This window comes from Epinephelus moara, chromosome 23, assembly GCF_006386435.1.
Source record: "Epinephelus moara isolate mb chromosome 23, YSFRI_EMoa_1.0, whole genome shotgun sequence".
Taxonomy (NCBI): domain Eukaryota; kingdom Metazoa; phylum Chordata; class Actinopteri; order Perciformes; family Serranidae; genus Epinephelus; species Epinephelus moara.
Window position 1 is genome coordinate 33893012 of NC_065528.1, and position 15290 is coordinate 33908301.

Below are 15290 nucleotides of genomic sequence, written 5' to 3' on the forward strand. Positions count from 1 at the left end.
CTGCTCTGGTGTGAAATACATAATAAATAAAAGAAAAATGATGTTATTTTTGAAAAGTCGAGAGCTTCCTGAATCCAGCAATACCAAACATCACATGGTTTGATGACGTAGTGCGCCTGGGAGATACCATTTAACAGAGGAAGGGGGGAGCGAGGACGTCGGCGTCCTGGTGGAGTTAAAGTGCTTCATGAGACAGATAAAATAGATAAAAACATTGATCATAAGAGCTCATAAATCAGAGTGTTATGAAAATAAATAAATAATACATTTGATAAAAACAGATTTATTGTAAAAACCTTCCTGTAAAGTTTGTTCTGAACGCAGACTTTGAGTGTGCTGACCTCACTTCCTCAGGTGAGGAGATCAGCTGCGGCGACGCTCCAACAGAAAACACCTGGTTTCCTTTGGTAACCAGGCGAGCTGTAGGAACAGGTGGGAGGGTCGCACCTGAGGAGAGCAGGCGGCGACTGGGCGTGAGTAATGTGTGTTGGAGCGAGGTCGTGTTGGGCTTTAAGAAGGATTAGTAAAAGTTTAAAATCAGTCTTATACATTACAGGACGCCAGTGTGGCATCGAAGGGTGAGAGTTATATGATGTGGTCTTGTTTCTTGTAGTTTTGAACGAGCTGCAGACAGGAAGTGGCCTTGAAGTTACAGTGATCCAGACGTGACGAGATGAAAGCATGAATGACTTCTTCAAGGTCGGCTTGAGATAAAAAGTATTTTACTTTGAAATGTTTCTAATTTGATGAAAGCACCATTACATGACCTCGTTTATTTGTATGTTGAAATGGAGCTCAGAGTCAAAGATGGCGCCCGGATTGTGGGCAGAGTGCTTCACAATGGAGGACAGGCTCACAAGGGTCAGAGGTCAGAGGTCAGGGGCCAATAAAGGACCTCAGATCAGAGACTGTCAGAGTCACTGCGGAACATAGCATGAATTTAAAGTGAGAGATATTTAATAAACGACCCTGAGTCCAGGTCACGTTGTGTTCATGATAATGACCTTGTTCTGATCTGATGTTTGTTGTCAATAGAGTTCTCCCCGGAGCTCCGTCAGGTATCAGACCCTTGTGGAGCCTCCGTCATGTGACCATGTGACCATGTGACGCTCTCTGAGCTCTCAGTCGGCCTCTTGTTGGGGATGAAAGGCGGCGGCGGCGTTTTTGGTGTTCCTCAGTGGGTGTCGGCGTGTTGTGGTGGCGTGGCGGCGGCTGATCTCAGAGCAGCGTCCCGTCTGTTTGAGCGCCGACTCTGAGCTCAGGTACGAACAAGAAAATCCCTGTTAAGTTTTCTTGTCGCACTTTGTTGCGAGCTGCGCCGCCGCCGTGCAGAATGTGACACCTCGGCGCCAAAACCTGCAGCAGAAGAAGAGTGTGTGTGTGTGTGTGTGTGTGTGTGTGTGTGTGAGGACGTGTGTGTGCGTGGTGGCGGCGTCTCTGTAGTCGGGGCCAGACGTGGCGGCTCCCACGGGGCCCCCGAGCTGAGCCGGTCGGGTTTATTTGACCTCTGACCTCTGACCAGGAGAGGATGGAGCTCGCCACAGATTTGTGATGAAGGAGAAGAAGGAGTCCATGATGAAGACAGGAAGAGAAGAAGAAGAGCTCAGATATAAAACCATGCTCCTGATGCATTCTGGGAAATCTCTCAGTAAATAAGTTGTTTATGTGACGACACAAACAAACAGACTTCACTTCCTGTCAGAGCGAAGAGTTAATGAAGCAGCTGAGAGACACCGTCCACATGTGCACACGTCCACATGGAGACACACTGAGAAAAAGACACAGTCCTGGAAAAGTCCTGACAGCTGTAAAATCCTTGAAAGTTTTGGAAAAGTCCTGAAATCTAGTCGAGTTTAAGGAAATGAGTTTTATAGTGATCGTCTGCAAATTGACTTTCTGGACCTGTTGGCATGTCCCGTCCCGCCCCACCTTGTCCCGTCCTGTCTCGTCCTGTCCTGTCCTGTCCTGTCCTGTCCTGTCCTGTCCTGTCCTGTCCTGTCCCATCTTGTCTTGTCTTGTCCTGTCTCGTCTCGTCTCGTCTCGTCTCGTCTCGTCTCGTCTCGTCTCGTCTCGTCCTGTCCTGTCCTGTCCTGTCCTGTCCTGTCCTGTCCTGTCCTAACCCTGTCCCGTTCCTCTGTCTTTCAGGACTGTGGACTGCTGGTCCAGCCCGGTCTGTCCTGTGGTCTCCAGCCTCTCGTGGACACTCAGAGTTCACTTCACGCCTGCAGCTCAGGACACGCCCCAGGTCTGATGTCACTTCCTGTCTCCTGTGAGGACACAGTAACCCATCTGTCCATCAGTCTTTGACTCTGTCTCTGTCTCACCTGTCCCAGGGCGGTGGGTGGTCCCGTGTCTCAGCTGCTCTGACAACAGGACGTGTGATTGGAGGGAGGTTGCCTGGCGACCGGACAGCTGTTACCATCCGTTAGTGGACCGCCTCCTGCTGCAGGACTGTCTGACGGACAGGAAGGTGAGCTCAGCTGATCAGACGTCACACCAGCGTCCTCCTGACGATGTCTCACCTGTGGGACGTGTCTCCTCCCGTCTGTCCTCAGGTGCTGTTCATCGGTGACTCCACCAACCGTGGGATGATGTACCTCCTGATGGAGCGCGTCAACTCCAGTCTGGAGGACTGGGGGAAGGCTCACGACACGCTGGTGTACAGGAACCTGAACGGGGGGCGGAGTCAGGTCAGCTACTCGTACTATCCTCAGTTCTGGTTGGAGAAGACGCAGAGACCCACCTTCAGACAGGCGCTGCTGCAGCTGATCGACAGGTGATGGGAAACACTCTGATGGACGACTCAGGTGAGGTCATGTGATCATCGTGTGCTGACCAGTGTCTCCTCTGAAGGTCACGACCTCTGGTCAACTCCAACCGGACAGTGCTGGTGGTGGGAGGAGTCCAGTGGCTCAACACCAACCACCTGAGGACGGTCAGAGAGGTGCTGGATAGGTGAGCAGACGACACATCAGGTAACACCGAGACAACAGAGACAGTCAGGTTTTCATGTTGATTAAAGTCAGTTGAGTTTAATTCTAAATTATTTCCAGTTTTATTTCCAGTTTCTTTTGATCCAGAATGTTTAAGACGGTTTTTGGTGTTTTACTGAAAGGAAATGAGAAGGTGAGCAGATCGATCCCAAAACATCAAGACCCTCGATTCTACACTTTTATTTTGGAGACTGATCCTGCAACAACAGGATCGACATCAACAGGGATCAGTTTCCGTGTCATCAGATTTATCTCTGCAGCAGTTTCTCAGCTGTTTCTGTTTGATACATAACTGGTGGAAAATCTTTGAAGTATCCCTTTAAGGTCTCAGGGTTCAAACCGTAGATGTTTTAAGAGACCTGGGGTCTCATTTATAAAACCCAGACTAAATATGTCCGTACGAACAAAAGCCAAAAAATATTCAACAGTTTCTACGATCAGGCTCCACCTCACCGTCTGTGTCGCTGGTTTCCTGTAAGCAATGTTTATAAATGAGAGACTTGGGTACAGCGTTGGAGGCGGGGCCCTATTCAGAAAGTTGCTCAGTGACACATGAAGCCAAAAAAGTTCAATTTCCACTGTATAAAATCACCTGGATCTTCCACATCATTCGCCCCATAGCATGGCCGCACCAGGAACTTTCACCTGCCGAGTGGCTGACTTCCTGTTTAGCACTCTGCTAACTTGACCGGGGATAAAATGATTTAATCTTGCAGACTGAATGGATCAAACCCTGATAGTGGGAGGAGTCATTTCTCGGGGTTGTGATGCTCAAAAAAATGATCCACTAATTTACAGTCGTCTCGTTCAGGATGTGAGTCAATGGGAAAAAGTCTGTTTGGGTCGCAGGGTGTCACGTGACAGAACAGGGAGTGGTAATATCATGTTTGGCCACTATGTAAGATTGCCTTTAAAGCCCGGCACTGATCCAGGTGCCTGGTTTGGACTCTGGTTGGGTCCAGAGTCCTGCACCAGGTTAGGTACCTACAGGTACCTGACCTAGTTTGGACCAAGGTTGGGTATCCTGAATCCTATCAGTCCTACTGTCAGTCAGCACAGGTATCAAAGTCAGATTTGTGGTTACTATGACAACACATGGTGACTGTGTCCGTCGTCCTCCTCCTCCTCCTCAGAGAGTCTCTCAGTGACATCCTGGTGGTGGTGAAATCTTTGGGGATGGGTTTCCATCTTCCTGTGGACGGGATCCGGTCTCTGAGTCTGGTATGTTTCTACTTCCTGTCCTAACACACGGCAATAACAGAATTATTAATCATCACAGCTCTTTATCCTCACACTCTTTAAAGACTGAACCTGGATCTGATCTTTCAGACAGAGATCCAGGATCTGTACAGAGAGAACCAGAACATCATCAGCACAGCAAAGCATCATGGGTACGAGGTCATCGACACCTTCAGCATCACCATGGGTCGATACAAAGAGTTCCTGCAGGGAAGATGTGCCTGCCACTTTCATGAGGTAACGCTGCTTCATACATCAGATAATAACAAGTTTATTCATCTCAGGAACATAAAGAACCTGATGTGGAGTTCCTCAGGGTACAGTACTCGGTCCTCTGCTTTTTAATCTCACTTCAGAGTTTACAGAGTGCACCAACTGTTTTCTAATGTGCAGTCTCTACAGAAAAATGACAAATTAAAAATCCAAACAATGTCAAAGTTGAGAATATTTTATTCACTTGTCATAACTTCTTTGGCTCATGAAGTATTACAGAGAGACTTATTTGGAATAAGGAAATAAAACACCAAAATAAAAGTGATGTACCGAGGCCTGTGTTTAAAGATAAGTTAAATTTGAATCTGTTTATTTTTGAGGAGCAGCATGGACCACACAGACCACAGCATCCTCAGCCTGAAGCTGTTTCAACATTGTTAAGAGATTAAAAAAAAAACATTTCTATGAAACAAATAAAAAGAAATAAAACCAGCTGTTTCCGTTGACTCACGAGATCAGATCTTTCCAGCAGTAAACACTCAGATTCAGCACTTCCACTTCCTGTTAAAACTGTGCTTTGTGTTTGTATTTTCCCATCAGATCAGCCGGCGTGGGAACGTTTAATGACCAATTAGGCTTTTACTGGTTCATAAAAACCAAACTGGGAGCAGCTGCTCTGTCCGAGGGGAGAAAATACATCTGATGTCTGCAGAAATGTTCACGTTGTTTTAAAGTTGTTTGTGTTTTGTAGTGACTGGATTTTATTATAATTTAACTGATTTATGTTTAAAATAAATGTTAAAAGCTTAGTTGGATCCATAATATAGTTTTTCTTTGTTCATTCTATCTTTCTCTAAACACAAGGTAAATATTAATATACTCATGCACTTATCAAAACTGAAAACGGGGGAGCATTGTGTGTGAAGGACCTACAGGTGAGCTCCAGGTGATCAGGTGTCTGGACAAGGGAGCAGTTTTTGACCATGTTATGTGAGCGTGTTGTGAAAAGCATCAAGTATTCGGGTGGAAAACTGAATTTGCTGAATGACATAATGTTTTGAATATGGACAGTGCTGCTATATTATGGTGCACATGTGTATATTGTACTGAGAATAAATATACCGCTAAATCCAAAGAGACAAAGTGTACTGGACATAAGTTGATTTTCAGCCCCGAAAACATGTCCGGAACAACTTTACCTGTTCGTCCCTCAGTGGCTCGTTTAGGCATTTTATTTTGTTAAAAAGTCACAACAACCTTTAAAGTTTTACGTTTTAGGATGGAAAAATGTTGTAACAATGTTTTAAGATTGTTTTAAACACTGTTGAATGAACAGAACCTTCAGAACTAATCCGGCTGAACTCAGGAGAATCTATCTATCTATCTGTAAAATTAAACGTTATTAAGGGAAATCCAGACAACTGGTTTTGTTTCAGTTTGTGTGTGTCATTTCAGTTTAATATATCACTTCAACTCTTTGAGGCAACAGCCGATTACATGGCTAAAGTTTAATGATTTAATATTGATGATGGTGTTCCTCAGGGAAGCGTTATGGATCCTGTTCTTTTTCCTTTGTACGCAGTCCCTGTGGGAGACATTATGACACAGCATGATGTCAAACATCACTTTACACACATATTTGACTTTATTTTTACATTCATACTCAGGTTTTTATGTGCAAATTAAAAATGTGAATAAAAACAGGCAGCCGGAAACAGCGTCTAAACTGCAGCTGTAGTTTCAGCTTCACTGACGAGAACTTTCGACCAGTGAAGTCAGCTTTCATCTCATGATTCAGAAACATCCAGTGAGAATCAGCTGAGCCTGACGAGGATGTCCTGGACCAATCGGAGGAGGTGTGATGTCATGAATCAGTCTCGTTAACATACACTAAAGACCAGGGGTGTCTCTTCTTCTTCTTCTGATGTGACAGGTGGAGAAGTTTTGGTCCTCCAGGACTTCAGACGACACGACGTCCACGACCAACAGAACCAGATCCTTCAGAACTGCACCTGAACTCAGCAGCCAATCAGCAGTGCAGGACCTGGACCAGGAGGCGTGGCCTAAAGCCTCGTCCTATCATGTGAGAGGACCAGTGAACCAGGTGTACTCTGAGATCCTGCTGAGCCGCCTGTGTCCGAAAACCAGGAACTAAACACGTGTGTGTGTGTGTGTGTGTGTGTGTGTGTGTGTGTGTGTGTACCTGAAGGTCAGAGGAAGTCAGTGAAGCTGAAAGAAGAAACAGGTGTGACTGTTGTTTTGTTTTTTTTAGAATAAATGAAGACTCTCACAGAGACAGGAAAAGAAAAGCAAAGGTTAAACGTCCTCAGATGGCACCTGAGGTCGGGACGTACAGTAACTCGTCTCTCTATGCAAAACAGAACCAGACACAACATCACCATCGTCAGCCTTTAAATCACCTGAAGTGTTTCCTGGTGTTAATGACTCATCACAAACACTGAGGAGTTTCTGTCGCTCAGCAAGAACTCTGCTGTGTCTCTTGTTTCTAACGTCGCTGCTTCTTACTGATGCAAATATGTATTAGATTAAAACGCACACAGATTCTCTTCAGATGCACCACAGCTGCTTTCTGCTGTGCGTCAGCTGCTTCCTGATCTGAACCGACCAGTTTCTGCTGCTTTTAGTCACAGCTGCTGCTTTCTTATGAGTATTTACTGGTTTCTGTTGAACACCAGCTTTTTTCTATTGTGTATCAACTATTTTCTGATGAGTATGAACTAGTTTATAACGCAGACTGTAAATAAGAGTTGGAGCTAGTTTTAGTTCACACCAGCTGTTTTTATAATGTGCAGTATTTTTTATCTGAGGTGCAGAAACAATTTCCACTTTTAAAGTTCACCACCTACTTTCGACAAAACGCACCAATGTTTGATCTTTAAGGCACCACAGTGACTTTCTGTGCTAACTAGTATCTGATGTGTACTAACCAGCTTCTAGTACCCTCCAGATAGTTTCGTATGTATACTAACAGGTCTCTATAGTGCACTAACTAGTCTCTGATGTACACCAGTAAATGTGCACTCGCTAGTTTTCTTATGTGCAGTAACTAGTTGCTAAAGCATACTTACTAGTTTCTTATCCATACTAGTTCCCTATGTGTACTAACTAGTTTCTGATGTGCATTAGCTCATTTTGGTATGCATACTAACTAGTTCTCTATGTGTACCAACTAGTTTCTGATGCATACTAACTAGTTTCAGATGTGTAGGCTACTAGCTAGTTTCTTATCCATACTAGTTTGTGATATGTATAAGTTTTTGTATGCAAAGAAACTAGTTCCTTATGTGAATGAACAAGTGTCTGATGCTTATTAGCCAGTTTTCATATTTATACCAACTAGTCTCTGACGCACACCAGCTGCTGCCACCTGTACACCAGCTAGTTTTTCTATGTGCTGTAACAAGTTTACAAAGCACACTTAGTAGTTTCTTATCCATACTAGTTTGTGATATGTATTAGTTTTGTTATGCCTGCTAACTAGTTCCTTATGTGAAATAACCAGTGTCTGATGCATACTAACTATAGTGTGCCACCTAGTTTCTGATGTACACCACCTACTGTCTAATGTGTACTAGCTAGTTTTCTCATGCGTAGTAAAGAGCTTATGAAGCATGCTAGCTACTTTATGATGCATGCTAACTCATTTCTTATCCATACTAACTAGTTTTTATTGTGGACTAACTTGTTTATTTTCCTTACTAGCTTCTGTAGTGTATTAGCTAGTTGCTTATGCATGCTAACTAGTTTCTGATGCGCACTAGCTAGTTTATTATCCACACTAGTTTGTCATAAGTATTATTTTTTAAGCATACTAACGTCTCTGATGTACACCAGTTACTGTCACATGTTCTAGCCAGTTTTCCTATGTGCAGTAACTAGCCTCTACATACTAACTAGTTTCTCATCCATACTAGTTCCTGATGTTCATAAGTTTTGTTATGTAAACTAACTCATTTCATATGTATACTAACTAGTTTCCAGTGTGTAAGCTGATAGCATTTTTTATCCATACTGGTATGTGATATGTACTTCTTTTGTTATGCATACTAACTAGTCCCTGACGTACAGTAACTAGTCCCTGACATACAGTAACTAGTTCCTGATGTACACCAGCTGCTGTCTGATGCAGTAACTAGCCTCCACACACTAACTAGTCCCTGACATACAGAAACTAGTGTCAGTGTAGAATAAGTCTGATCAGTTTGTGTGTCTGATGCAGTAACTAGCCTCCTGATGTCAGATAGTGTTTGTCTCTCTGTGGTCAGACGAAGGTCGTTGGTCGTATTAATCATCAGATCAGACTGATGTCGTGCCTCAGTAAGCTCCGCCTCCTCGTGTCTCTGTGCCTCCTCCTTCTATATTTATATTTATATACCTCAGTCAGTAAAGTTAATGTGTATATATATGAGCTGATACTCAGAACCAAAGACTGGATGATGTTTATCATGTCACAGAAGAAGTCTTATTTGTTTCTCTGCTCGTGTTTCTATATTTTTCTACAGATGTTTTTATTGTGCCTTTAATCTCTGTAAACATGTTTACAAACAACAGATATGAATATTTATGTGAATGTTAGGATCCTCTCTGCTCCATGAAATATGACACACACACCATTTATCACAATGTGAAGAACAAAACTCTTTATTCAGTTTATTTTATTCAGTTTAATAATCTTCTTCATCATCACTGCAAAATCTGTCTTTTACTTTAATCTCTCACAGATTCACCTTTTTTATTAAAAACAACTGTGTAAATTGTGTTTTTATATATTTTAATATTTCCTTTTCCATAAAAGTTTTATCACCTGCTGCTCTTCTTGTCCTCCTCTCTGGTGTCACTCATCTTCATCACTTGGTCACTTCTGGGTTTTGATGGGAAACAACAAACGAGAGGAGCTCAGCTTCATCTGATGAACTTCACTTTCTAATCAAAAATTTTTTTGAAAAAAAGCTTAATGTCAAAGTTTCCTCTATGACACTTGAAAAAAAGTTGTTCTAATAAAAAAGAAAAGTCAGTTGAAGTGAAAACTCTGAAAACAAAAAGCTAGTTGAATAATAAACTATTTAATAATTAATATAATAATTAATGAATTGGTTAAAACTGATAAAAATTGTGGTTAAAATATGTTTACTTTGTGATTTAAGTGATTCACTTCACATTTAATTTAACTACCAACATTTACACCAAACTTCACTCATCAAACCATTTTAAATGTTAAATAAATTCTTTGGAGAAACTGATTCATTTTGTCAATCATGACGTCACAAGTGTCAACTCAGCAGATGAATAATGATGCAGGCAGAGCAGAATTCACCACTAACTCCCATCAACTCATAAAATATCTGAACCTCAGTCCTACATTTTAAACTTAACATCACAAAGTTAAATTGACAGAAATCTGAATGGACTTTGGTTTGGTGTTTTGGGTCCTGCAGTGTTCTCTCATTGGTCTGAACCTCAGCACCAAACTCCATTCAGAAATCAAACACTTTAAAGTTTTGTCACCTCGGTATAAAAACAGTCCTCAGTTTGTCTCTTTGATCCTTCTGTCCGTCCAATGAGCGTCCGGCTGTGACGTCAGCTGCCGAATATGATTCTGGTCCAATGAGAATCCTCTGGGACTCGGACTGGTCCGCTCGGCTCCGCTTCTTCTCCTGCAGAGCCCAGACTGTCTCCAGGAGAGACTTCATCGCCATCATCATCATTAATGTCCCTCTGAGACCAGGACTCGGTATGAGACAGACGGACGGATGGACAGACTGAGACCAGGACTGAGACCCGCAGCCTCACATAGATGAAGAGGTCATGGAGAGACGGAGCTGTGGAGTCCGACACATGTGCACTCTGAGCCTGCTGCTGGTCTCCGTGTGTCCGCTCTGCTGCAGAGCCTCCTGGATGTGAGTATCAACCCGGACCCGGACCCGGTGCCGGATCCGCTGCGCGCCGCTTTTACGCACCAAACTCCTTTACAGAAACATTCAATTTAAGCAAACCAGCTCCTGCACACAGCTCATAAACCGTCTCCATCAGGATCCAAACACTCTTTATCCGTAAAAACACAGAAACAAACTGAATCTATCCTGTGGATCACATGGATCAGATGGATCACATGGATCAGATGGATCAGGGTGTGTTGGTCTGATCTCAGCCGGACCCGGAGCGCGCCGCTTTTACGCACCAAACTAATTCACAGAAACATTCAATTTAAGCAAACCAACCTCTGCACACAGCTCATAAGCCGTCTCCATCAGGATCCAAACAGTCTTTGTCCGTAAAAACACAGAAACAAAGTGAAGTTAAAAAAAAAAAAAATCTGTCCTGTCGGTCCAGATGGACCTGGTCTGGTCTGGTCTGTACTGGTCTAAAGCTTCCTGTGTGTCTGCATAGATTATAATTCTCTCCGCACCCGGTCCTGGAGAGATGATCTTAAATTTGACCTCCATCAAATCTGTTCAATGTTTAATAAGTTATCAGAAACGAGTCCGACAGCTGGATGTTGAGGTGCCCGCGGTGTGGATTTATGAGCCTCCTCAGGCTCTCTTAACTCAGAAGGAGCTCTGCTGAAGACAAACTACATTTCAAGGCCTCCCTGAGAGTCTCCTCCTGCAAACACCTCCTCACATTGTTCTTTAGTTTATCAGCTCTGTCTGAAAGTCACACAACGTCTCAGGAGGAAACACTCACAATATGGTGAACTGGTTTATTCATTTGGACACGAGCTGGAGGCCGCGCGCGCGCTACGCAGTTAACTGGAGGTCTGAAAAATAAATAAATAAACAAATAAATAAATGATCAAACGTGAAATAATCTTTCTCTTCATATGCAGCCCTCCACGTGCAGCTGCTTGACACAGCCCGTTTTACACTGGTTATTTCCGGTTTTATAAAGGATGATGATGATGATGATTCTGCTTATTACGTCATTGTTTTAATGATTATTTGGCGCCTGATTTTTTATTTATTTAACCCCAAAGTCTCAAGAGAGAGCTGACCGAGAGCAGCCAATCAGAACACATTAAAATCAGATGTAATAATCAGGTTTTATATTCTGTGTGTGACGACAGGAAGACTTTATATTCTGTTTTATTCTTTTTAAAGAAATGTCCATTTTAAGGCTTGTTGTGTCTCCGATCTGTTCAACACTATAAATATTATAAATCAGTGCATCATCAACTGGTTAACTCTGCGCATGTTCGGCCTCGTGCTTTAATAAACATTCAGTATTTCCCTTCAAATAAAAAATAATAATGACTTTAACAAAAAAGTCACATTTATTCACAGCTGATATAAAACTGTCTGTTTGATTTAATAAATAAATAAATAAATAATAAACCCGGTTTGTTTACGGTCCAGGTCCGTCCCAGTATCACAGAGTCAATAACACAACCTGTCCTCGTCTGTTTATCTGACAAACATTAAAAGTGATTTGTATCTGTGTTTTGTTTTGTGTCCACACGTCCACACTGAAAGACATGGACACATGACAAAGACACGGAGACAAACTTTCTCCTGCTGAACTCCGTCAGTCACAGAGAAAATAACCTGCACAGACCGATGAACACACCAGGAGACAACAAGTCTTCTGATCCATGTCGTGACTCGTCTGTCGTGTCATTTACTGAATCCACTCAGAGACATCTGTAAAATATATAACTGACACTTTTTATCTTTATCTCAAAGCTCCTTTAAAGCAAAACTTAAATCTGAACCAGGTTTGAAAATTAAGAATTTATTAAACAAATACAGAATATATCTGTCTGTGAGCGTGTCTGGGCTGAAATATGACTTTACTGCAAATACACGTTCAGATGTGACGAAGACAAATTAAATGTTCACTGATGTCAAATTTATCTTCTGAGCCCATCTGGAACAGACTAGAAAGAACTTTATTCATTTTAAATTCAGCTGTCCAGCAGCTCAGGATAAAATAAAATACGTTAAAATAAAGTGAGGGCACAAATAGACATTAAATTAAGATGTAATTGTTCATGTTCTGTAACTCAGCTGTTTCACACAAAATCACAATTATTTCAATAAAATCTTTCATTTATTCTTCATTATCCTTCCTTTATTCTTCATTATCCTTCCTTTATTCTTCATTATCCTCCCTTTATTCTTCATTATCCTCCCTGTGACCAGTGGATGTGAGTGATTTGTATCAGCAGCTCAGTGCACTGTGACGTCTTCTGTTATAGTTAGTTTGCTGACATATACGTAACAACTAATTTGACCAGTATCTATATATCCACTTTTCCCCTCCTAATGTCAGTTATCATCATCAAGTCTCTGCTGCAGATGAATTAACATCATATTATACACACAGACTGTGATGGTGACAGCCCACCAGCAGGTGGAGACATGAAACACTGTTCAGTATCTGTGATATTCAGTCATTGTGCACAATAAGAAAAAACAGTCTGTCGGCTGATCCTGACAGTTCATTTTAAAGCTGATACTGATGACGTGCTGATGTTATCATTCATCCCTAGTTCTCATACTCATACTCGTCGTCCTCCACTTATCCGGGTCCGGGTCGCGGGGGCAGCAGCCTCAGCAAAGAAGCCCAGACAGTCCTCTCCCCAGCCACTTCCGTCAACTCTTCCGAGGGAACCCCGAGGCGTTCCCAGGCCAGCCGGGCGATGTAATCCCTCCAGCGTGTCCTGGGGCAGCCCCGAGGTCTCCTCCCGGTTGGACATGCCCGAAACACCTCCCAAGGGAGGAGTCCAGAAGGCATCCTTACCAGATACCTGAACCACCTCAACTGGCTCCTCTCGATGTGGAGGAGCAGCGGCTCTACTCGGAGTCCCTCCCGGATGTCCGAGCTCCTCACCCTATCTCTAAGGCTGAGCCCAGCCACCCTGCGGACGAAACTCATTTCGGCCGCTTGTACTCGCGATCCCGTTCTTTCGGTCACCACCCAGAGCTCATGACCATAGGTGAGGGTTGGAACATAGATCGACCGGTAAATCGATAGCTTCGCTTTCTGGCTAAGCTCCCTCTTCACCACAATGGACCGGTTAAGCGCCTGCATCACTGCTGATGCCGCCCCAATCCGCCTGTCAATCTCCTGCTCCATCCTACCCTCACTCGTGAACAAGACCCCAAGATACTCAAACTCCTCCACCTGAGGCAGGACCTACCCCCCGACCTGGAGTGGGCAATCCACCCTTTTCCGGCTGAGGACCATGGCCTCAGACTTGGAGGTGCTGATTCTCATCCCAGCCGCTTCACACTCGGCTGCGAACTGTCCCAGCAAGAGCTGGAGGTCACTGTTCGATGGAGCTAGGAGGACCACGTCATCCGCAAAAAGCAGGGACGAGATCCTCCCGTCACCAAACCTGACACCCTCCACCACTTGGCTGCGCCTAGAAATTCTGTCCATGAAAGTTATGAACAGGGCTGCGCCTAGAAATTCTGTCCATGAAAGTTATGAACAGAACCGGTGACAAAGAGCAGCCCTGGCAGAGTCCAACCCTCACCAGGAACAGGTCCGATTTACTACCGGCCACACGAACCAGACTTGTGCTCCTTCGGTACAGGGACTGGATGGCCCTTAGCAAGGGGTCACCAACCACATATTCCCGGAGCACCCCCCACAGGATGCCCCTGGGGACACGGTCGTAAGCCTTCTCCAAATCCACAAAACACATGTGGACTGGTTGGGCAAACTCCCATGCCCCCTCCAGCACCCTGGCGAGGGTAAAGAGCTGGTCCACGGTTCCGCGCCGGGATGAAGACCACATTGCTCTTCCTCAATCTGAGGTTCAACTGTCGACCGGACCCTCTTCTCCAGCACCCTGGAGTAGACCTTACTGGGTAGGCTGAGGAGTGTGATCCCCCTGTAGTTGGAACACACCCTCTGGTCCCCTTTCTTGAAAATGGGGACCACCACCCCGGTCTGCCACTCCAGAGGCACTGCCCCCGATGTCCACGCAATGTTGCAGAGACGTGTCAGCCAGGACTGCCGTACAGCATCCAGAGCCTTGAGATATCCTGGGCGAATGTCATCCACCCCCGGGGCTCCACCGCCTCGGAGTTGCTTCACTACCTCAGCGACTTCTGCCCCAGAAATTGGACGACCCGCCCCCGAGACCACCGTCTCTCTTTCCTCACTGGAATATGTGTTGGTGGGATTGAGGAGCTCCTCAAAGTATTCCTTCCACCGCCCGACAATGTCGTCAGCAGCTCCCCGCCCCCACTGTAAACAGTGTGAGCAAGTTGCCGCCTTCCCCCCTGAGGCGCCGGATGGTTTGCCAGAATCTCTTTGGAGCCGATCGATAGTCTTCCTCCATGGCCTCACTGAACTCCTCCAACGCCTGAGTTTTTGCCTGCGTGACTGCTGCTGCTGCGCTCCGCTTGGCCCGCCGGTACCCGTCAGCTGCTTCCGGAGACCCACAGACCAACCATGCCCTGTAGGCCTCCTTCTTCAGCCTGACGGCTCAGATTACCGCCACGACTGGCCCCAGCGGCCTTGCGGCCACAGCTCGCAACCACCGCCTCGACAATGGCAGAGCGGAACAAGGCCCATTCGGACTCAATGTCCCCCTCTGCCCTCGGGACGCGGTCGAAGCTCTCCCAGAGGTGGGAGTGGAAGATCATCTGGACAGGTTCTTTCACCAAGCGTTCCCAGCAGACCCTCACTGTTCCACTAGGTGGTGATCAGTTGACAGCTCTGCTCCTCTCTTCACCCGAGTGTCCAGAACATATGGCCACAGGTCAAATGATACAACTACAAAGTCAATCACTGACCTGCGACCTAGGCTGTCCTGGTGCCACGTGCACCGATGGACATCCTTATGTTTGAACATGGTGTTAGTTATGGCCA

The 15290-nt window shown here is 44.8% G+C and overlaps 2 protein-coding genes across 5 annotated transcripts in view; both read left to right on the forward strand.

Annotated features, from left to right (window-relative positions):
* Positions 1 to 6604, forward strand: part of cped1 (cadherin-like and PC-esterase domain containing 1) — a 28744-nt gene extending 22140 nt beyond the window's left edge. For 2 of the 4 annotated variants that reach the window (XM_050036466.1, XM_050036467.1), the window contains exons 14-20: positions 2146 to 2245; positions 2334 to 2470; positions 2556 to 2776; positions 2854 to 2955; positions 4127 to 4214; positions 4323 to 4469; positions 6379 to 6604. In XM_050036466.1, the coding sequence (XP_049892423.1) occupies positions 2146 to 2245; positions 2334 to 2470; positions 2556 to 2776; positions 2854 to 2955; positions 4127 to 4214; positions 4323 to 4469; positions 6379 to 6600 (1017 nt within the window). In that variant the 3' untranslated portion in view covers positions 6601 to 6604. Of the gene's footprint in view, positions 1 to 2145; positions 2246 to 2333; positions 2471 to 2555; positions 2777 to 2853; positions 2976 to 4126; positions 4215 to 4322; positions 4470 to 5045; positions 5844 to 6378 lie in introns of those variants that run through there. The other 2 variants (XM_050036468.1, XR_007569374.1) reach the window with 2 other exon arrangements.
* Positions 6605 to 9484: 2880 nt separating this feature from the next.
* Positions 9485 to 15290, forward strand: part of wnt16 (wingless-type MMTV integration site family, member 16) — a 13089-nt gene continuing 7283 nt past the window's right edge. Inside the window, exon 1 of the mRNA XM_050036470.1 lies at positions 9485 to 10363. Coding sequence (XP_049892427.1) covers positions 10272 to 10363 — 92 coding nt within the window. The 5' untranslated portion in view covers positions 9485 to 10271. The remainder of the gene's footprint in view (positions 10364 to 15290) is intronic.